Source organism: Narcine bancroftii, chromosome 2 (assembly GCF_036971445.1).
Source record: "Narcine bancroftii isolate sNarBan1 chromosome 2, sNarBan1.hap1, whole genome shotgun sequence".
In the NCBI taxonomy this organism is placed as follows: Eukaryota; Metazoa; Chordata; class Chondrichthyes; order Torpediniformes; family Narcinidae; genus Narcine; species Narcine bancroftii.
Window position 1 is genome coordinate 105,543,777 of NC_091470.1, and position 24,591 is coordinate 105,568,367.

Consider the following 24,591-nt stretch of genomic DNA (forward strand, 5'->3'; position numbering starts at 1 on the left):
ACTCTAGTAGAGGGCACCAAGTTCCTTGGAGTTCTCTTAACTAGTGACTTATCGTGGACACTTCACTTGTCATAAAGGCACAACAGTGATTGCACTTCCTGAGAAGACTAAAGCGGGCAAGACCACTAGCCACCATTGTGTCAGCCTTCTATTGGAGCATCCTGTCCAGCTGCATTACAGGGTGGTAACAGTTGCTGCGAAGAAATGAATCGGAGGTCAATCCACAGGATCATGAGAATGGCAGAATTATTGGAGTCTTTCTTCCCCCCTCACCCCAACTCATGCGATCTGCCAGGATCGTTGCCTGAAGGGGTGCACAAAATCATTTGAGGACTCCTTCCACCCTGCACACGGCATCTTTTAGCTGCTTCCATCAGAGAAGAGAATCAGGAGGATCAGAGCCAGCACCATCAGGCTGAGGAACAGCTTCTTTCCACAGGCAATGAGAATGTTATGCGACCAAAGGAACTGCTCGCCCTCACCCTGCAAGTCTTCTATGTACAAAATAATATTTATTTAGATGCAATACTTGTTCTGCATAGGTATTTTATGTTTGGTTGTGTGTCTGCGTGTATTGCATTGAGGACTGGAGAACATTGGTATGTACTTGTGCAATCAGATAACCGTAAACGATGATAATGTGCACTGTCTGACCAGCTGAATTTTTCCAGTATTGTGCTTTTACTGCTACCGAAATAACCTGGTTTGTAATTTGGCCTCGTGATCTCCAATTCCCAATTAAAGATTTCTCTTCATGAGTTAAATTGTATTTAATTATTTGGTTAAAATCTTTAAATAATCGCATCTTTCTGAAATCATGAAAAGCATTAAATTTAATGCAAACTGAAGGGTTTCCCTTCAAATCTGTACTTTCTCCTGATTAGATTTTGATGGAATTTACTGTCTCAAACCTTGTAATACCCTTTGCGCACTAATTTTTTTTAAAAAAACAAAGTTTGAATTGGGAGGGTAAAAAAGTAATCTGTCTTTAACTTTGCAATCCTCGACTCGTTTGGTTTAGAACTTGCCTCATCAAGTCATCATAATAATCCAGTATCTCCCATGTTTGTGGGGTTATCATTCTGCTTGTGACTTGTTTCAATTGTAATGCTCTGGTTTGTATTATAAACCAGTGAGACATTCTCGTTTTTTTTATTTGGAAAATCAAGTAACAGGGTGAAGGCTGTCAGCTAGTTTTGGATTTCTTTTTAGAAGTTCATTCACCTTAAAAGTTGCTGCTCAAGATGTTAAATTTATTAATTATAAATGTGTAAAGGGGGGGGGGAAAACACTGCAGATGACATAGCAAATTTAAATCTGAGTCACCATTTGCGCAAAAAGACATCAGCTTTTGGGCAAGGGAAGGAAAATCAAATGGAGTCAAAAGATAATTTAGTGAATCCATGTAATGCTGTTAATGGGAAACATAGCAATTGTTGATTACTTTTGGACAATTGAACACTAAAGGGTGGGGGGGGGTCATGAACTGTAGTGTCAAGAGTAATACAATTTAAAAAGGAACTTTGCAAAATTTCACTGGAAAAGATGCTTTATCTACAATTGTATACGCTATTGATGCATATTAAGAGTGTGTTGGTTATCTTTAGATGAACAATTTTGCTGATTTGACTGTGTTCTGATGAACAGATGGAAACTATTCCAACAACAGCAGAAACTATATGTCCACAGAGAGGCACAACACTACCCCATGCGCATGGAGCAATGTTAAGTTCAGCCCTTCCAGGTAAAGACACCAACTACGCATTTGGCAGTGAAGATCCTTGTATGTTGCATTGTATTTTAGAATACAATTTCCAGCTATGCTTCGCTTTAGTCGATGGCTGTCACCTGTCAGGATTCTTTGTTCATTTGGTTATAATTTTGTCGCAGTACATAGAAAACAGTAGCCCTCTGATGGTTATAATTTTCGTTATAATTTTGTCGCAGTACATAGAAAACAGTAGCCCTCTGATGTATGGCATTTCTTGCTCTCAGGTGCCAGTGAGCTTTCTGATTCCTGTAAACCACTCAAGAAACGTAGTCGAGCTTCCACTGACATGGAGATGTCAAGTCCAGGATACAGGGAGATTAATGATTCTGACTCCAGAGGACCACTAAGTGAGGTAGGGATGTGAATTGAGAAGGAAAAGGATGATGTTCTCATTGTCTAATCAAAGATGATCTGTCATATTCATTGAAACCTTACAGAAAAAGGCCAAGTCCACTCTGACCATCAACCAACTAGTTCGTTCATTAAGTTCATTATGATCTGACCGTTCATATACAGCCAGATGAAGCTGTGTTTTTCCAGACCATGGTTCATTTTTTGAAGTTCTCCTTGGATTTTTGTCAACTTATCCTAGATTCTACCACTTTACTGACGGCTGGGGCAATTTACAGAGGATAATTTAACCTATCAACCTGTGTTTCTTTGGAAGGAAATCAGAGTACCCAGATTAAACCCATGAGGTCACCAGGAGAATCTTATGACTATACATTTAACTATACATATACAACCAGACGAAAGAGCTTCTAATCGGACCACAGTGCGCAAAAATACACTGCACAAAGTAATCACATTCATACATAAAGATAGAATTTTAAATAATTGTATATAAATATTTTGGAATGATTTACTCAGTTACAGGATACCTTTCCTCAATCTCACAGCCTGCAGGAAGAAGCAATTTCCCAGCCTGGCAGTCCTGATTTTGATGCTCCTGTACTACCACCTTGATGGTAATGGGTCAAAAATGCTGTGTGATGGATGGAAAGGTCCTCAGTAATTGTTTGAGCCCTATTTAAACAATGCTCCCAGTGAACGTTGTCACTAGAAGAAAAGGAGACCCCAGTGATTTTCTCGGTCATTTTGAAGATCCTTTGTATCAGACTTCTGGTCTGATGCTTTACAGCTGCCATCCCATGCAATGGCACAGCCAGACATGGCACTCTCAATTGTGCTCTTGTAAAATGTTGTCAAGATGGGAGCTGGTAGCCTTGTTCTCTTCAGCCTCCTGTGCCATCTCCACACAGCACCTGAGCTCAGGATTCCATCTGAATCTCTGGCTCTGTGAGATACTGGCCGCTACGAGCTGCACTACTGTGCCTAGGAAAAAGAAAGGCGTTTGATGATATACTGGCAACAGAGGATTTGAATAGGCTTGGCTTGTGCTGGGAATAAATTTAGTAGGGCAGAAATGAGTCAGTAGTCATAAAGTGCCCAGCAGGTTTAGATGGCTTATCTACAGCAATAAACATTTTTTTAATCGGGTTGTTCTGATCGCTTCACAGGGAGTTTGAAATAGTTTTACACAACAGAAATGAGCCTTTGTCCAATGTGTCCATGCCACCTTTGGCACTATTCCATACTAATCCTATTTTATCTGCATTTGGACAGTGCCATATCAAGATATTTAAATGTGAGAGTATCTTCCTTCATCACCTCTTCAGGGCTCCTACCTCACCATAAGCCTCCACTGTCTTGTCTTGGTCACATCCACTATGGGCAAAAGATTTTTACTCTTCTTCCACCCCACCCTCATAATTGTGTATCCTGTTATGAGGTCACCCATCAGCTTCCTCTGTTCCAGAGAAAACAAACCCAGTCTGTCCAGTCACTCCATATAAATGAAATGCTCCAATCCTGGTGAATCTCTTTTGCAGTAACTCCTGTGAGATCACACCCAATAGTGGTGGTAAACAAGAAAATCTGCAGGTGCTGGGGTTGAATGCAGTACAGTCATGCGCCGCCTAACGTCCATTCAGGCAATGTCTGATTGTGCGTATACGTCCGTTCAGAAATCTCAATCGAAGAACGGGACGTAGCAGACATATCTCTCGTAATTGAACATGCTCAATTCACTCAGTGACCCTCTCAGACACAGGCACTGTTTGTCATTGCTGCAAAATATTTCTTGTCACTTATATTGACAGAACTGCGGCCACAAGACTCAGGGCATCCAGAAGTGTTGTAGAAAATTAGCCCGAGTCCATTTTTCCAGGCCCCATGTTCCAGTACAAAATGAATGATGTTAGAGGCTGTGGCCTAGCAGGTGGGAATGTGCTGCAACAATTAATGCAAGAATAGAACAGCACCAGTGTTTACTCTAATTTTTAGAAGTCTGTGTGCGCAAAAACCTTGTGCAAATTTTTTTCCTCTGAAGACAAAAGTATTTGCGCACTGAATGCTTGTGCAAATGTCAACTTGAAATTGTTTCAAGATCATTTTGGCACAGCTGATCTCTCTCATGGCTAATAAAACTGCTTTGGCATGTTAATATAATACAAGTATGGTTAACTACTTGTTTAACCGACCAGCTAGTTAACAGAAACCTAGCTAAGAGATTATTTTCAATAAATATAATTATTAATTATTACATTATTTTAGGTAACTAAGCTTTTGTGTGCACATTAATTTCCTTTTTGCAGGCTGCAAAATGTATGTGTGCGCGCACACGTGCACAGCCCCAAACGCTGGTGTCACTGAATGGTTTAATTACCCTGGCATCCATGCCATTTCTATTCATCTGTCATTGTGCGATCATCAAATTATATGCCAATGTCCAAATTGCATAGCATCCTGTTACGGGATATGTTAAAATAGTTATGGTTAGAATGTGTCTTTAAAAGAGATTGTGGGTGTTTAATTTAAGTGACACTTCACAAAAGACATATCATTTAAAATGCAAGAGCTTTGCTGAAGTGAGACATTGTATCACCAGTGACTTTGCAGAGGCAATGGAACTGCTTTGGAAAGGACTTCAAAAGGAGGTGCAAATGGAACATAATTTGATCATATCCAGGCTCAAACACTAATAAGATCTTCCAAAAATTGGGTTTGGAGCCTTGGGAGAGGTTGTTTGGTTTACAAGCCCAGAGGAAAAAAAAACAAAAGGTGATTTCTCTTTTTTTTTTGGGGTGGGGGGGGGTAGAAAGAGAAGTCAGTTCTGCAGTAGCAGTTGAGGCTGCAAAATGGCAAGCTGCCAGGCTTGTTGAAAATTCCCATTTTGAAGATGGGTTGTGACTTCTGAGTTCAGCCTGTTCAAAACCCTTGTAGTCCTTACAAGAGGAAATGGCTGGCTAGAGTGTTTCTCCTGAAATAATGGAAACCAGAGGAACTCTGTGGTGACCTGGAAGAAGAGATTATCATTTGGAAAACCCATGATGGGGCAAGTTTCTTTGGCAAGACACTGAAGTGACTGATTGGAGAAAATCAGTTTGTGTGTGTCCAACAGCAACAAATTTCTCTCTGAAACCAACAAGAACCTTCCTGAGTAGTAACCATTTAACTTTAAGCACCAGAGCCTGGTGAAGATTCATAAATGTTAAATTCTAGTACACAGTATAAGAATTGTCTGGTACCAGTGAACTTGGAGAAGTGAAAAGTGAATGATTGGACAGAGAAACAGAGAACTTTCCTGAACATAAACCATTACCTACACCTGTGCTTGGAATTAGGAGGGGGTTAAGTTAATTGATTCCTGTTATTACGCTTAAATTTTGTTTAAGTAATCATTGTCTTGGTAAATTTCTATTGCTGCTGGGTTTTGGAGTCTTCTGGGCTCATAACAGTCCTATTTCATAGAACATTTTGTGGACGTTAAGCAACACATGGCTGTACACAAAAGTACTGAAGAATCTCAGCAGGTCACGCTGCATCCACAGGAAGTAAAAGCAAATCAATGTTTTGGGCCTGAGCTCTTTGTCAAGTATCTGATTCCGATAGTGGTGATCAGATCTGCACATGTTACTCCAGGTTTACTTCGCCTTTGTCAATATTGGAACTCTTTCAGCATGACATTGCATTTGAATTGCACTCAGCTTTCCCAATGTTATTTGCAACATGAATCATTGGGAGTTGTGGGATGATTAGAATTTAGAATTTCACCCACTGATTTCTTTGGTTTAACAATTCCATAGGATGGAAGTATATTGCTACTGTGTCATATCAATGTTTAAGGCTACTTTTCGGAGGTAATCAGTTACGTTCACCTTGGAGATGTGAGGTATTCTGTGCACTTTATGGAGCAAAAATGCAGCTATTTTGCAAGAGTTGGAACATTAAGATCCAAAGTTAAGCAACAGACACTAGTGTGAGCAGCTGCTTTATAAAATTAGTTCCAGAGATACAGCGTGATAACAAGCTTTTCAAGCCTATGAGCCCGTGCCACCCAAATACACCAATTTAGTTTACAAACCCCATATGTTTTTGGAGGGTGGGAGCAAGTGGAGGAAACCCACACAGGTCAAATGGGAATGTACAAACACCTTGCAGACAGCAGCAGATTTGGACCCGGATCGCTGGGGCCACCATAGCGTGGCGCTAACTCTGCTTCCCTTTAATATTCGTGGGATGGATTTCCCATGAGGATTGTGCGGTTGAAGCATCTCGATATTGGGCTCGTGGCCATTTTCAACAGCCATTAAAAACACAATTTGCCCAAGACCAAGATTTATCGATCAGACTAGAAACGATGCAATAAATTGCGTAACAGCAGCACTGCTGCTGGTGGGGACCTGGAAGAGCGGAGACACAGCGCTGCTCTGAAGGGTTCAACTGCCCAGTCTTAATACTGGCAGCTCCCTACAGGCTTTAAACACCCTTTTAAAGGAGCCAATGCTATTTGTAAGTAATATCCTGCAACTGTGGAGTTTTGTGCCCAAGATGGCAGTGCCAGTGCTCAGCAGTGGCGACTGGGGGTTGCAGACTTTAGGGAGCAGGGGCACAGGACATCAGAAATGGGAAGAGCACTTCCAGTGGAGAAGAAGTAGAGCAGGCAACCCTCCAGGGAAGATAACCATGGTGACGGGCCAGCAAGGGGCTCAACAGTTGAGGGATCCACAGACTGCTGGAGATTAGTTTATGGGAACCAGATATCGGAACTGGGATTCAAGAAGATACTAAGGGCAAGATGGGCTCCTAAATGAACTCTGATGCTGAAGTCCTGATCACGTCAGGGGTTTGGATCAGGAGCTTGGATTGTTGAACAGGAATCTGTGAGGCTGCGGAATCCCTGAGGTTGAATTTGTGGACACTCAGTGTCTCTGAAGTGACTCCCTTTTGCTTCTCTTGCTGTAAGAGTAACCAGGAAACCTGAATGGTGACTCTGTTTTCCGGCATGCAGACAACAATTTTGTGTAATATTATGTTCTGTACAATAAAGGAATTTTGAATGTCGGTGCCACATCATCATTGAAAAGTTAATTGTCCATTTTTAGTCAGAAAATAAAGTTACCAACAAAATGTTGGCCAAACTTGCTGTTATTTGCATTCAAATCCCACAACAATTTGAGACGAGGACTGATGCCCAGGTGGGTTTGGAAATTGATATGTTGTCACTCTGCAGTTGAAGTGAAAATTACATTTTGTAATTTGGCCTTGCAAACAAATTCAAACCCACAACGTCAAGACAAGTTCAAATCTAATTAACCTTCTTTCTATCATGTATCATCTTAAGGTCCCTCCCATAGCTTACTTCCTCAGTGTTGATGTAATTTCTCCTTTTTATCTCAGTCTTGATAAGAGTCCCAATCTGAAATATTGACTGACCATTTCTACCCACTGAGTCCCTGCAGCAGCTCACTCTTTGTTCAAGATTTCAACATCTGCAATTTTTGTACTTTTGTTTTTCAAACCTAATTTTCCTTTGGATGATATGTTTATGCTTAAATTCTCTCCTGGAATTGAACCATGCCAAATAGTTTTGCGGAATCGCATCTCTTTCGGTTTACTTGTTGTTTCTGAATGCCCTCCTTTCCTCTTTTTGTACCTTTTCTTTGTGAATCTAATTTGACATTGAATTCCCTATTCTAAATTAGACTTCCTGCTTCAGGATTTCACAATCCTACATTGTGATGGGATGAGATGTGTAGCAGTAGCTCAACCCATTTCATCCTTGCTCCTTCGGCAGTTGATCTTGCAGGGTATGATGGGAGGTGAAACTGGCAGTAGTAGGTCAAAGGACAGATGGATGGCATTGGTTGATTGGTTGCAAGAACACATGAGTGACTGTAATTTTGTCCCCTGCCTACACTTGTAAAATGTCAGGTGTGATGCCACCCTGTGGCAAATATTTGATCCGTTTGAGAACAATTTCCAAAAGGGAGCAATTTTGACAAGGTAGCATTGTACACAGTGAATGAAATATTATGGATTTTTTAAAATAATTTTTTTTTCACACTATGAACCATATCAACCAAAATATGTACAAACGTTTCTCATTAAATTTACACAATGGTCTTTTCTCCTTTTTTCCCCTTTCCCTCCCTCCCCTCTACCCACCCCCCTCCAAAACCCATAAATATTCAACATATACAATACAATAAAACCATAAAACAATATCTTCACACAAAGGAAAATAAACGAAAAATGCGTCATTTATTACACACTGAATCTAGTCGTTTTGTCTTATCATCATTTTCATTCTAATTTTAGGAAGATGGAGGTCCTAGGCAAGCTCTCTCTGATATGTTCCATATATGGTTCCCAAATTTGTTCAAACATTGTGACTTTATTTTTTTAAGTATATGTTATTTTTTCCAATGGAATACATTTATTCATTTCCATGTATCATTGCTGTATACTCATGCTCTCTTTCATTTTCCAAGTTGACATAATACATTTTTTTGCTATCATAATGAATTTTTTTTGCACTTTATCCAATTTGAGGCCTAATTTTCTACTTCTTGTGTTACTTAAAAGAAATATCTCTGGTTTTTTCGATATGTTACTTTTTGTAATTTTATTTAGTATCTGGATTTAATTCTTCCCAAAACGTGTTCACTTTCGTACATGCCCAAGTTGCATGTAATGTTGTTCCCATTTCCTTCTTACAGCAAAAACATCTATCTGATAATGTTGAATCCCATTTTTTTAATTTTTGAGGAGTAATATAAACCCTGTGTAACCAATTATACTGTATCATGCATAACCTTGTGTTTATTGTATTCTTCATAGTCCCAGAACATAACTTTTCCCATGTTTTATTTTTTATCTTTATGTTTAAATCTTTTTCCCATTTTTGTTTGGATTTATAGCTTAATTCATCATTTTCCTTCTCTTGCAGCTTGATGTACATGTTCGTTATAAATCTTTTTATTATCATTGTTTCTGTAATCACATAGTCAAAGCTGCTTCCTTCTGGTAATCTCAGTGTGTTTCCCAATTTATCCTTTAAGTAGGCTTTCAGTTGATGGTATGGAAATATTGTACCATGAGTTATTCCATATTTGTACCTCAACTGTTCAGATGTTAATAAATTATTTCCCAAAAAACAATTTTCTATTCTTTTAATTCCTTTTCTCTCCCACTCTCTAAAGGAAAGGTTATCTATTGTAAAAGGGATTAGCTAATTTTGCATCAATAATAATTTTGGTAGTTGGTAATTTGTTTTTTTTCCTTTCTAAGTGAATCTTCTTCTATATATTGAATAAATGATGCAGTACCGGTGAGCTTTTATATTGCACCAGCTTTTCATCCCACTTATAGAGTATATGTTCCGGTACCTTCTCCCCTATTTTATCTTGCTCTATCTCAGTTCATTCTGTTTTTTCCCTTGTCTGATAAAAATTTGATGTGCTGCTCTATAATAATTTTTAAAGTTTGGTAACTGTAAACCACCTTGATTATACCTCTCTGTTAATTTATTTAATGCTACCCTTGGTTTCCTCCCTTTCCACAAGATTTCCTTATTATTCTCTTTAGTTCATTAAAGAATTTTTCTGTTAAAAGAATTGGTAACGTTTGAAATAAGTATCATATCTTTGGGAACACGTTCAATTTAATGCAGTTTACCCTCCCTATCAATGTTAGCGGTAATTCTTTCCAATGTTCTAAGTCTTCCTGCCATTTCTTTATTAGTGGCTGATAATTTAGTTTGTACAAGTGGCTTAAGTTATTATCTAACCTGATCCCTAGGTATCGGATTGCTTGTGCTTGCCATTTGAATGGTGATACTTTTTTAAACTCTGTATAGTCTGCGTTACTCTTTGGCATCACTTCACTTTTATTTGCGTTGATCTTATACCCCAATATTTCTCCATATTCCTTCAATTTCTTAGGTAATCCTTTTACTGATACCTCTGGTTCTGTTAGGTATACTATGATGTCATCTGCAAAAAAGCTGATTTTATACTCCTCCTTTATATTTATCCCTTTTATTTTTTTTCTATTTTTATCAGTTCTGCCAAAGGTTCTATTGCTCAGGGGAACAATGAGGGGGATGGTGGACATCCTTGTCTAGTTGACCTACTTAATTTAAAGTGACTCGATACATATCCATTTACTGCTACCTTCGCCAATGGTCCATTATACAATGCTTTAATCCAATTTATATATTTTTCTGGTAGATTGAACTTCTGTAGTACTTTAAATAAGACATTCCACTCTGTCAAAGGCTTTTTCTGCATCTAGAGCAACAGCCACTGTTGGTTTCTTATTTCCTTGAACTACGTGGATTAGATTAATAAGTTTACAGACATTGTCTGCTGTTCGTCTTTTCTTAATAATTCCAGTTTGATCTTGTTTTACTGTTTTAGGTACACAATTGGCCAATCTGTTTGCTAATAATTTCGCTATTATCTTATAGTCTGAGTTAAGTAGAGATATTGGTCTATATGATACTGGTGTTAATGGATCCTTCCCTATCTTTGGTACTACTGTAATTATTTCTGTCTTACATGAATCTGGCAAGTTTTGTGTTTCTTCTATCTGGTTCATTACTTCCAGGAGAGAAGGAATTAATAACTCTTTAAATGTTTTATAGAATTCTATTGGAAATCCATCCTCTCCTGGTGTTTTATTGTTCAGCAGCTTTTTTAATAAATCCTGTACTTCCTCTATTTCAAAAGGTTTTATTAGTTTGTTTTGTTCCTCTTGCAATTTCGGCAGTTCAGTTTTAGCTAAAAATTCCTCAATTTTATCTTTCCCCTCGTTCTCAGTTTGATACAATTGTTCATAAAATTCCTTAAAATTTTCATTAATCTCTGTTGGATTATATGTAATTTGTTTGTCCTTTTTCCTTGATGCCAGTATCGTTCTTTTAGGTTGTTCTGTTTTAAGTTGCCAGGCTAATATTTTATGTGTTTTTTCTCCCAGTTCGTAATACATTTGCTTTGTTTTCATTATGTTCTTCTCCACCTTGTACGTTTATAATGTTTTGTATTTAATTTTTTTGTGCGCCAATTCTCTCCTTTTTGTTATATCATCCTTTTTTACTAATTCCTTCTCTGTACTTACTATCTCCCTTTCCAACTGCTCTATTTCCCGATTGTAATCCTTTTTCATCTTAGTCACATAACTTATTATCTGCGCTGTAATGAAGGCTTTCATTGCGTCCCATAATATAAATTTGTCTTTCACTGATCCTGTGTTTATTTAAAAAAATGTCTTAATGTGGCGTTCAATAAACTCCCTAAATTCCTGTCTCTTAAGTAGCATGGAGTTTAACCTCCATCTATATGCTCTTGGTGGGATGTCCTCCAATTCTATTGCTAACAATAGGGGTGAATGATCTGAAAGTAGTCTAGCTTTATACTCAGTTTTCCTGACTCTCCCTTGAATATGGGCTGACAACAGGAACAGGTCAATCCTACTTGTATAATATGAAAATTCCTTCACTCTTGGGTGTTGCCTCCTCCATATATCTATAAGTTTCATTTCTGCATAGATTTAACCATAAATTTGGCTACTTTATTCTTTTTACTTGTCTTTTGTCCAGTTTTATTCAACATTGGGTCCAAATTTTTTAAATTTAAAAAAAAATTTTCAGACGATGAACCATATTGACCAAAATACACATAAACCTTTCCCTCTTGAATATACACAGTGTCATTTTCTCCCCTTTCCCTCCCCTCCCTTCCCCCCCTCCCCACCCATTCAACGTTCAACATATATGATACAATAAACCCATTAAACAATGTCATCACACAATGAAAATAAACAAGAAAATTGTGTCATCTACTTTTACACACTGGGTCAGTTCATTTCGTCTTCTCATTCTGTCATTTTAGGTGGTGGAGGTCCGTGGTAGGACCTCTGTTGTGTTCCATGTACGGTTCCCAAATTTGTTCGAATACTGTGATGTTATTTCTTAAATTATATGTTATTTTTTCCAATGGAATACATTTATTCATTTCTATGTACCATTGCTGTATTCTCAGGCTATCTTCTGATTTCCAGGTTGACATAATACATTTATTTGCTGCAGCTAAGGCTATCATAATAAATCTTTTTTGTGCTCCATCCAAATCGAGGCCAAGTTCTTTACTATTTATATTACTTAGAAGAAAGATCTCTGGATTTTTTGGTATGTTGCTTTTTGTGATTTTATTTAATACCTGATTTAGATCTTCCCAAAACTTTTCCACTTTCTCACATGCCCAAATTGCATGTACTGTTGTTCCCGTTTCCTTTTACAGCGAAAACATCTATCTGATACTATTGGGTCCCATTTATTTAACTTTTGGGGTGTGATGTATAGCCTGTATAACCAATTATATTGTATCATGCAAAACCTCGTGTTTATTGTTTTTCTCATAGTTCCGGAGCATGGCTTTTCCCATGTTTCATTCTTTATCTTTATGTTTAGATCTTGTTCCCATTTTTGTTTGGGTTTACAGCTTATATCATAGTTCACTTTCTCTTGTAGTTTGATGTACATGTTTCTTATAAATCTTTTAATTATCATTGTGTCTGTAATCACATATTCAAAACTGCTTCCTTCTGGTAACCTCAGCCTGCTTCCCAATTTGTCCTTCAAATAGTTTTTCAGTTGGTGGTATGCAAACATTGTACCGTGAGTTATACCATTTTTGCACTTCATTCCTACAGATGTGGTCGAGGCGGGATCATTGGTTACATTTAAGGAAAGACTGGATAGTTACATGGATAGGAGAGGACTGGAGTGGTATGGACAGGGTGCTGGTCAGTGGGACTAGGAGATTGGGGATTTGTTACGGCATAGACTAGTAGGGCCGAACTGGCCTGTTCTGTGCTGTAAGTGGTTGTATGGTTATATGGTAATATGATTTGTTCAAAAGATAATAAATTATTTCCCAAAAAACAATTTTCTATTCTTGTTTGCTTTAGACGCAGAGAAGGCCTTTGACAGAGTAGAATGGAATTATTTATTCAAAGTATTACAAAAATTCAGTTTACCAGAGAAGTATATTAATTGGATTAAAGCATTATGTAAGGGGCCATTGGCGAAAGTGACAGTAAATAGATATATATCAAAGCAATTTAACTTAAGCAGATCAACAAGGCAGGGATGCCCCCTATCACCCTTATTGTTCGCGTTAGCTATAGAACCACTAGCAGAATTGATAAGAACAGAAAATAAAATAAAAGGGATAAAAATAAAAGACAAGGAATATAAAATCAGTTTATTTGCAGATGACGTTATAGTATACTTAACAGAACCAGAATTATCAATAAAAGAATTACATAAGAAATTGAAGGAATATGGAGAAGTGTCGGGTTACAAGATTAACGCAAATAAAAGTGAAGCAATGCCAATGAATAATGCGGATTTCTCAAAATTTAAGAAAGAATCACCATTCAGATGGCAAATGCAAGCAATAAGATACCTAGGTATACAAATAAATAAAAACCTCGGCCATCTATATAAACTCAATTATTATCCACTAATGAAAAAAATTACAGGACGACTTAGAGCATTGGAAAGATTTACCACTAACACTAATAGGAAGGATAAACTGTATTAAAATGAACATTTTCCCAAGGATACAATACCTATTTCAGGCATTGCCAATACAATTGACAGAGAAATTCTTCAAGGAGTTAAAGAAAATAATAAGGAAATTTTTATGGAAAGGGGGGGAAACTGAGGATAGCACTAGATAAATTAACAGAATGGTATAAACAAGGAGGCTTACAACTACCAAACTTTAAAAATTATTATAGAGCCGCACAATTAAGATACCTATCAGATTTTTATCAAAAAAGGGAAAAGCCAGATTGGACTAGATTAGAACTAGATAAAATAGGGGAGAAGATACCTGAACATATATTATATAAATGGGATGAAAAATTGGTACAACGTAGGAATTCTCCAGTATTACATCATCTGCTCAATATTTGGAAGAAGTTTCATGTAGAAAGGAATAAAACAAATTACCAATTACCAAAACTAATACTGACGCAAAATCAGTTAATCCCTTTTACAATAGCTAACCTTTCCTTTAGAGAATGGGAGAAAAAAGGGATCAAAAGAATAGAAAATTGTTTTTCAGGAAATAGATTACTATCCTTTGAACAAATGAAGGATAAATATAATATAACTCAAGATACAGTGTTGGCATACTACCAACTGAGATCCTACTTGAAGGACAAATTGGGAAGCAGTCTGAAGTTATCAGAGGGAAGTAATTTTGAATATGTGATTACAGATACAATGATAATCAAAAAATTTATAACAAATATGTATATTAAACTACAAGAAAAGGAGAATGAGGAAACAAATGGTAAAACTAAACAAAAATGGAAACAAGATTTAAACATAAAGATAAAGAAGGAAACATGGGAGAAGTTATGCTCTGGAACTATGAGAAATACAATAAACACGAGGTTACGTATGATACAATATAACTGGATACACAGGCTATACATTACACCTCAAAAGTTAAATAAATGGGACCCAACAGTATCTGACAGATGTTTTCGTTGTAAAAAAGAAATGGGAACAACAATTCATGCAATCTGGACATGTGAGAAAGTGAAAAAATTTTGGGAAGATCTAAACCAGATATTAAATAAAATTACAGAAAACAATATACCAAAAAACCCAGAGATCTTCCTCCTAAGTAATATAAAAAACAAAGAATTTGGACTTGATTTGGATGGTGCACAAAAAAGATTTGTTATGATAGCTCTAGCCGTAGCAAAAAAATGTATTATGTCAGCCTGGAAATATAGAAATGAATAAATGTATTCCATTAGAAAAAATAACATATAATTTAAGAAATAATATTGAAATATTTAAACAAATATGGGAACCATACATGAAACACAATAGAGAAAACCTACTGGGGACATCTACCACCTAAAATAATGGAAGGAGAAGGAAATGAAAAGAATTGACTCAGTGGAATTTCTTGTTTATTTTTATTGAGTGACAACATTGTTTGACTGGTTTAATGTACCTTAGATTCCGTACTTTAAATGAATGGGAGGGGAGGTAGGGAGGGTGGGATGGGAAGGGGGGTGGGGGGGAGAAAACGACACTGTATATATTTGAAAAGGAAAATGTATGTATCTTGGTCAATGTGGTTTATGGTGTGAAAAATAAAAAATTTTTAAAAATATATTAATTTTGCTAGTTCATAATTTGTTTTTTTCCTTTCTACGTGAATCTTCTTCCAAATGTTGAGCAGATGGTGCAGTATTGGTGAATTCGCCTGTTGCACCAGCTTTACATGCCACTTGTATAGTATATGTTCAGGTACCTTCTCCCCTATTTTATCTAGCTCTAAACTGGTCCAATCTGGTTTTTCCCTTGTTTGATAAAAATCTGATAGGTATCTTAATTGTGCTGCTCTATAATAATTCTTAAAGTTTGGTAGCTGTAAGCCCCCTTGTTTGTTCCATTCTGTTAATTTATCTAGCGCTATCCTCGGTTTCCCCCCTTTCCGTAAGAATTTCCTTATTATTTTCTTTAGCTCCTTGAAGAATTTCTCTGTTAGGTGAATTGTAACGATTGAAATAGGTATTGTATCCTTGGGAAGATATTCATTTTATTGCAGTTAACCCTTCCTATCAGTGTTAGTGGTAAATCCTTCCAATGTTCTAAGTCTTCTTGTAATTTCTTCATTAATGGGTGATAGTTTAATTTGTATAGATGGCCTAGATTATTATCTAGTTGTATACCTAGGTATCGGATTGCTTGTGTTTGCCATTTAAATGGTGATTCTTTCTTAAACTTTGTGAAATCCGCATTATTCATTGGCATCGCTTCACTTTTATTTGCGTTGATCTTGTACCCCGATACTTCTCCATATTCCTTCAATTTCTTATGTTATTCTTTTATTGTTAATTCTGGTTCTGTTAAGTATTCTATGAAGTCATCTGCAGATAGACTGATTTTATATTCCTTCTCTTTTATTTTTATCCCTCATATTATTTTCTGTTCTTATCAGTTCTGCCAATGGTTCTATAGCTAACGCGAACAGTAAGGGAGATGGTGGACATCCTGCCTAGTTGACCTGCTTAATTTAAATTGGTTTGATATATATCCATTTACTGTCAACTTCGCCAATGGTCCCTTATATAATGCTTTAATCCAATCAATATATTTCTCTGGTAGGTTGAACCTCTGTAGTACTTTGAATAAATAATTCCATTCTACTCTGTCAACCGCCACCGTTGGCATCTTGTTTCCTTGCACTGCATGGATTAAGTTAATGAACTTACAGATATTGTCCGTTGTTCGTCTTTTCTTAATAAATCCAGTTTGAACTAGTTTTACTATTTTTGGTACACAGTCGGCCAATCTGTTTGCTAATAGTTTAGCTATTATCTTATAATCTGTGTTGAGTAGAGATATTGGTCTATACGATTCTGGTGTTAGTGGATCTTTCCCCGTCTTTGGTGTTACTGTAATTATTGCTGTTTTGCATGAATCTGGCTTGTTTTGTGTTTCTTCAATCTTGTTCATTACTTCCAGGAGAGGAGGAATTAATAAGTCGTTAAATGTTTTATCGAATTCTATTGGGAGTCCGTCCTCTCCTGGCGTTTTATTGTTCGGTAGTTTTTTTAACATATCCTGTATTTCCTCTATTTCAAATGGTTTTATTAATTTGTTTTTCTCCTCTTCTTGCAATTTTGGTAGTTCAATTTTAGCTAGAAACTCATCGATTTTTGTCTTCTTTCGCTTCGTTCTCAGTTCGATATAATTGCTCGTAGAATTCCTTGAAGTTTTCATTGATCTCCATAGGGTTATATGTAATTTGTTTGTCCTTTTTCCTTGATGCCAATACCGTTCTTTTGGTTTGTTCTGTTTTAAGCTGCCAAACTAGCATTTTGTGCGTTTTTTCTCCTAGCTCATAATACTTCTGTTTTGTCTTCATTATGTTCTTCTCCACCTTGTACGTTTGTAGTGTTTCGTATTTTTTTTTGTCCGCCAATTCTCTTTTTTTTGTTGTATCTTCCCTTGTTGCTAATTCTTTTTCTGTACTTGCTATTTCCCTTTCCAGCTGTTCTATTTCCCAATTGTAGTCCTTCTTCATCTTAGTTACATAACTTATTATCTACCCTCTGATAAATGCTTTCATTGCATCCCATAGTATAAATTTATCTTTCACTGATTCCGTATTTATTTCAAAGTACATTTTAATTTGCCATTCAATAAATTATCTAAATTCCTGCCTTTTAAATGGCATGGAGTTTAACCTCCATCTATACGTTCTCGGTGGGATGTCCTCCAGCTCTATTGCTAATAACAGGGGTGAGTGATCCGATAACAATCTAGCTTTATATTCCGTTTTCCTAACTCTCCCTTGAATATGGGCCGACAACAAAAACATATCAATCCTTGAGTATGTTTTATGTCTACTCGAATAATATGAGTATTCCTTCTCCCTTGGGTGCTGCCTCCTCCATATATCCATAAGTTTCATTTCCTGCATTGATTTAACCATAAATTTGTCCACTTTATTCTTTTTACTTGTCTTTTGTCCTGTTTTATCCAACATTGGATCCAAATTAAGGTTAAAATTCCCTCCTATCAATATATTTCCTTGTGTGTCTCCAATGTTCAAAAAAATATCCTGCATAAACTTTTGATCCTCCTTGTTAGGCACATATATTTTGAGCAAATTCTGAGTATATCTGACACTTTATCATTACATACCTCCCTGCCGGATCTATTATTTCCTCCTCTATTTTGATTGGTACATTTTTGTTAACTAGTATGGCTGCACCTCCAGCTTTTGAATTATAGGATGCTGCCATTACGTGTCCTACCCAATCTCTCTTTAGTTTGTTATTTGAGTGCCCTCAGAATACTCTCTAGTGTAGTGGTGGCCAAGAAGTGAGCATTTGATACCACTAGGAGAAAGCTGTTGTAGTCCACAGAAGAATCCTATCATTGGAATATCCCATCAAGCTCAGCAACCTGGTTCCAAAAACAAATAAATGCCTCTCGATCCTTGCTATCCGTATTAGGGATAAAAGTGTGGGTCTTAATAATAGTAATACCTAGAGTTAAATTGATTTTTAACTGTTTTAAAAGGAAACCTGGAATTAAGTATTGAATGAAGATCTACCGGGACCAATGCCTGAAGAGGGTGCACAAAATCAGTGAACTGGTGCAGACTCGAAAGGCCAACATGGCCTGTTTCCGCTCCGTAAATGGTTATATGGTTATGTGTTCTGCTTCAGTTAGATGCGTTTCCTACACAAATGCTATATCTATTTTTTCCTTCTTCAATAAATTTAGTAGCCTCTTTCTTTTAATTTGGTTATGTATTCCATTGATATTTATTGTCATATAGTTCAACATGGCCATCTTGTATCTTGCATACACCTCTTTTTACCTTCTCTTTTAATTCCTTTATGGTTTATGGTTGCTCAGAAACTAATCAACATAGTCAATTCTATTCATTGGTTAGACTTAGTATGTCATCCAAGGATTATCCTGTCCTTAAACCACTATATTTTGTCAAAGATAAATAGAATACTACGCAGAACATTAAGCCACCCCTCCCAATTTTGATTCTATTTCCGAGCATTGTGTTGACTTGGTAAGGTTTTTAATCATATGATATATTTTTCAGATTTATTGTCAGAATACATATATGACATCAAATACCACCCTGAGATTTTTTTTTTGCGGGTAAGGCAGGATTGCCACTTTTTGGTAGTACAAAAAAACTGTATATATGTAAACAAATAAAGGACTGTAAGCAGGTAACTAATGTAAACAAACTATAATACAGAGAGAATAAAACACCTATAAAGTGCATGTCCTTAAATGAGTCTCTGACTGAGTTTGTCGTTGGAGGGGTAGCAGCTGTTCCTGAATCTGGCGGTGCGAGTTTTGTGGCACCTTGACCTTTCCTGATGACAGCAGTGAGAATAGAGCATGTGCTGGGTGATGTGGATCCTTATTGATTGCTGCTGCTCTCCGATAGCAGTGTTCCATGTAGAGGTTCTCAATAGTGGGGAGGGTTTTGCCTGTGATGTGCTGGGCTGTGTCCACTACCTTTTGGAGGGCTTTACGCTCAGGGGTATTGGTGTCCCCTGTACCAGACCGTGATGCAGTTGGCCAGCACACTTTCCACCACACGCCTGTAGAAATTTGCCAGGGTTTCTGGTGACATACCAAACCCCTGCAAACTCCTGAGGAAGTAGAGACACTGATGTGCTTTCTTCATGATGCCACTGATGTGTTAGGTCCAGGTAAGATCCTCCGAAATAGTGACTCCCAAGAACTTAAATTTGCTCATCTTCTCCTCCTCTAATTCCCCCAATTATCACTGGATTATATACCTGGCTTTCCCTTACTGAAGTCAACAGTTAGCTGCTTAGTTTTGGTGACTTTGAATGCAAGGTTGTTGTTGATGCATCATTCAGACAAATTTTCAATCTCCCTCCTGTATGCTGACCCATCCCCTTTCTTTCGACAACCCACTACCGTGGCAAAGTTGGAAAATTTGTAGATAGTGTTATTATCGTTTTGAGCTACCATCGTAGGTGTAAAGTGAGTAGAGTGGGGGCTAAGAACACAGCTCTGTGGTGCTCCGGTACTGATGGAGATTGTGGAGGAGATGTTCTTACCAATTTTCACTGATTGTGGTTGGAGGTGAGGAAATCCATTTTCCAATTACCCAGTGAGGTGTTGAGTCCCAAGTCTTGAAATTTGCTGATCAATTTTGAGATGTTAAGTACTGAACTGCAGTTGATAGAGTATCCTGATTAATGTTATACTTGTGTACATATTTATTTTGAAGGTTGGTTTGGAGAAGAGGCCAGACAGCCCAGCAGTTCCTCCTGACGCTGACGTGTCAGATGAAGCATCATGTTTATCCCGGCGTGGTTCAGGATCGTCAAAGAAGGACAACATCTGCCAGGTGAGAGCTGAGGGTGAAGGTGTCAAGGCCATTAAGCCAACATTTTTGATCGTCTCAACAAAGTTATCCCCTCAGGTTAGCTGACGGGAATGGGGCCTTGATTGTATCTATAATAGGAATGCTGTGGTCATTCCAAAGATCAAACTATTATCTGGCCCACATTCCAGTAACTTTTCTGCAGAAAACAAACAATAAAATAGCTCACTAAAATTATGGCAAGTTTTAATTTTATTTAACACTTTTTTAGTCTGCAAATGTATTATTCAGTAGCGGGTGGGAATTGCAATCGATTATATGCCTTAAATTTTATTCATGTTGAAAGATGTTGCTTCAGGTAATTCGTAGTAAGGATTGTTTTGTAACCATCTGCTGTCTCAGATCTGTGAGAAACCTGGAGAGTCTCTGGTGCCCTGTGAGGGAGAGTGCTGTAGAGTCTTTCATATTGAGTGCCTCGGGCTGGCAGAGCTATCCAATGGGAAGTTTACGTGTATGGAATGTACTACAGGTAATGGGTCTGCATTTTTTTTTAAACTCCTTTCTCAATCCTTGTATAAACTTCTCACTTTTATCCTCAAGTTGTATCATTGTAAATCCAAGTCCACTTTGCCCAATCATTGATGAAATGCAGCTCTTACTAAGGATGACTTGCTCATCACACCACGGTGAGGAACGATCAAATATTGGCTTAATGAATAGCCTCAGTTCCTTCCACCGCACTTCTATTTGCTCACATCCAGAGCTCATAATTATTGTAACTAAATATTTTGTGATGTGGCTGCTTAGCAACGTCCATTGTCATGATCAGGTAGAGTTTCATGTTGTTAAAATGAATACTGCGGCATTAAATCATTGGATGTACCTTGGACTGTAGTGAATGATGTATTTCTCTACTTCTGCCACTCTCTTCCCACAGGCAACCACACTTGCTTTTCTTGTAAATTATCTGGAAAGGTTGTAAAAAGGTGTTCGGTGAATTCGTGTGGAAGATTTTATCATGAATCCTGCCTGCGGGGTTATTCTTCGGCTTTGTTTGAGGGAAAGGGGTTCCGATGCCCCCTCCATTGCTGTTTGGCATGCTTGGCAGACAACCGTGAGATGGCTAAAGCAACCAAAGGTGAGGGGGACGTCAAGGTAGTTTCTTCTTGGAACGACCTGAGGGGAACTGTGAATTCAATACTTATTCGCCCTCTCATCAATCCTCCCAAAGTGCATCACCTTGCACCTATTGCTATTAAGTTCCATTTGCCATTGCTGCGCACAACTTAGCGACTGATTGTCATTCTGTATCAACGTCACTTTCAATAACATCACCATTAATCCTTGACCCTTCATGTCAATTCAGAGATTAAATTGCAAGGGTAAGAATTGAAATCCTATTGAATGTATTTTGGGAGCTAAAGTTGTTTGGCTAAATATTCAATTTATTTAATTGCTGAGATGTTTTGTTTCCTTGATCAGTTTCTTTTGCTTAAGAATTGATTTGGTTCTTCCGACTTTGTCACAAAACTGTCAGCTGACTGAAGTTCTGATTACTGCATTCGCTCCTGAGTGTTCTGTGATTCAGAATAACCATCCATAATTGGCAGGAGCTGCATAATTATACCCTTGAGAATCATGAATTGGCATCGCAAGATAGCAAATATTAAAGAATGTAGTCAACTGTTTGCTCTGAAGAGAGGTCATGGATCTTGCTTGCGATGTGGCTCCAGACGAGATGCACGGTTGTCTTGATATTTCCAATCCCATGCTCTCTTGCATAAGTGCAAAATATAATTGTTGTAATATTTTAATATGCTGAGCTATTGTCTGTGCAATATAATCCACTATAGCTGTTCTGTGATGCATTGTACTTATTCTAGTTGCTCTACTGCACCATGGATTAAACGTGGTTTCACCTTAACTGACTGTCCTATTAGAAGGCACATAAAATATGCAGGACAATTGTTTTGGGAAGAGAGACAATTGTATTATTTAAGAAAAGGTTGGACAGGTATATGGATGAGAAGAAGATGGAGGGTTATGGGCATTGTGCAGGGAGGTGGGACTAGAAAGGGGTGTTTGGTTCGGTGCGGACTAGAAGGGCCTAATGGCCTGTTTCCGTGCTGTAATTGTTATGTTATGTTATGTTATAAAGTGATTAGATGAATGCACTGTGTCTTTTGCCCAGAGTCGGGGAATTGAGAACCAGAGGACATAGGTTTAAGGTGACACAAGAGAGATTTAACAGGAACCTGAAGGCTAACTTTTTTTTACACAGAGAGGGGTGGGTTTATGGAGCAAATTGCTGGTCAGTTTGTGGCCTGTTTTTACACTGTGTGACTCTGAGTAAGGAAATGGAGCATTCCACCATGTTGTTAAATTCTATAGTGGCTTATTGTTGCTTCTGGTCATTTCTATTTCTGTTCTATTCCTTTATACTTTCATGTTTACCCTCCCCCTCCCCCATCTTCATTCCCAATTTAGATGTTCTTTAGTTTTTGAAGTTTATTGTCGTGTACCAGGCTACAGTGAAAGTTTTTTTGTGTGCTATCCAGGCAAGTCAACTTGTATTTAAATTCAGGAAGTTGTGCGATAATAAAGTCAAAGTGCAGAAAACATTGGAAAGTACAGCTAAAACATTGCAAGGGCGTCATTTATTAACAAGTAGAAAGTCCATTTAAGAGTCTGACAACAGCAGAAAAGCTCTTGCATCTGGAGGTTTGTGTTTTCAAGCTTGTCTGTCTTCTGCTTGACAGAAGGCAAGAGAAGAGGATGAGTACTTTAACATATCGGCAGATTTCCTAAGAGTGGGAGGTACAGAGAGAATTGATGAAATGGAATTTCTAGGAAAATTAAGAAATGATGCTAAGGCATACTGGGAGATTGTTTCATCATTAAGTATCTTGTCTCTACCGCAATAGCACGGATCTCTCAGTGGCCACCCATTTCAGTTTGCTGCCCCATTCCCCTGCTGACGTGTCTGTTCATTGCCTCATGCACTGCCAGACTGAATCCACCCACAAATTGGAGGAACAACACCTCGTCTTCAGTCTGGGCATCCTCTAACCAGATTGCATTAATATCGACTTCTCTGGTTTCTGTTAGAATCCCACTCACATTTTCCTCCTGTCTCCTTTCACAGAGCCAAACTCAATTCTCACCTTTCCTCTTATTGTATCCATTTAACATTTCTTGTTTATTGGACTGCGCTCCTCCCATCCCATTCTTCTCTCTTTCTTTCCTCAGCCTTTAATTTAGATGCTGTGTTTTCACTCATACCTTGAGGAAGGGCTCAGGCCCGAAATGTTGATAAGATATCATTACCTCCTATGGACGCTGCGAGACTAGCTGGGTTCCTCCAGCATTTCTGTGTTTTGACTACAGTCCTAGCGTCCACACACTTTCGTGTTTCACTCTTTAAGAATCAAATGGTTCAGTAAAAGCTAGAGTGATATGTGTCTACTTGATGACCTTAAGACCTCAATGAAGGAGATTGAGATTTGAAAGATTTCACAAGGGCACAGATGCACTCCACAGATACGAAAGAATATAATTAGCCACTGGATGTTGATAAACAGTTTCTAAAATTATTTGGGCTGAGTATCAGATTTTTTTTCTGATAAGCAAAAATGTATGTGGAAGTTGTTTTGTCTTGTTACAGTCCCATCTTCCCATTAAGAAGACCCATTTGAAATCAATTGGTTCATTTTGATGCATCTGAAACCAGGTCGCATGATGCGCTGCTTACGATGTCCTGTGGCGTACCATATAGGGGAGAGCTGCATCGCGGCTGGCAGCCTGGTCCTTTCGTCCCATAGCATCATTTGCAACAACCATTGCAGCTCGAAGAAGAACAGTCGAGCATCCCTCCAAGTAAATGTAAGCTGGTGCTTTATCTGTGCCAGAGGTAAGGCAACTTCTCTTCTGAATGTAGAATAATGCATTAATTTTAAAGGAAAAAAAAGTATTATTTAAATTCTTTTTTAAAAAAAATCATACTTCCCTCTTTTTTGAATAAAACCTTCAAGATTAAATTAATGTTTTTCAGATTTTTTTGGGGGGGAATCATGGGTATTTTCATTGCAGCTCATGTTTTGTATCTGTTTTATGTAGGGGTAATTAACCAAGATCAATCTGAAACCCTTATCAGTTCATATACATATAAGTCGCACTACCTCCTGAGCGAGTCAAATCGTTCGGCTGAGTTGTTGAAAAAACCTATGATTCCTCCCTCACCGTCAACCACACTAAAGAAATGTGGGAAAGGTAATAAAGAAAACCGTTCATCTCTGGAACCATGTGTGCTTGAATTTCCTAACCACCACCACACCCCTCCAACCCCATCTGCCATGCTTTTTCACCTCTCCCCTACCCCCCTGCATCTGCTAAACCTGTTGCTTTATTAAATCACGCGTGATCTTGTCATGAAAATGTGTGAATTGATTTTTTTTTTAAAAAAAGCTCAGTTTAGCAAACAGAAATAAGCAAAATTCAATCATTCTGGGCTTGAAGTAATGGCAAGGT

The 24,591-nt window shown here is 37.7% G+C and overlaps 1 protein-coding gene across 6 annotated transcripts in view; it reads left to right on the plus strand.

Annotated features, from left to right (window-relative positions):
• The window catches only part of nsd3 (nuclear receptor binding SET domain protein 3), a 123,046-nt gene that overhangs the window by 70,734 nt on the left and 27,721 nt on the right, over positions 1-24,591 (plus strand). For 4 of the 6 annotated variants that reach the window (XM_069917828.1, XM_069917829.1, XM_069917827.1 and 1 more), the window contains 7 exons: positions 1,648-1,744; positions 1,996-2,123; positions 19,969-20,088; positions 20,467-20,593; positions 21,002-21,202; positions 23,795-23,974; positions 24,181-24,333. In XM_069917828.1, coding sequence (XP_069773929.1) covers positions 1,648-1,744; positions 1,996-2,123; positions 19,969-20,088; positions 20,467-20,593; positions 21,002-21,202; positions 23,795-23,974; positions 24,181-24,333 — 1,006 coding nt within the window. The remainder of the gene's footprint in view (positions 1-1,647; positions 1,745-1,995; positions 2,124-19,968; positions 20,089-20,466; positions 20,594-21,001; positions 21,203-23,794; positions 23,975-24,180; positions 24,334-24,591) is intronic. The other 2 variants (XM_069917830.1, XM_069917831.1) reach the window with 2 other exon arrangements.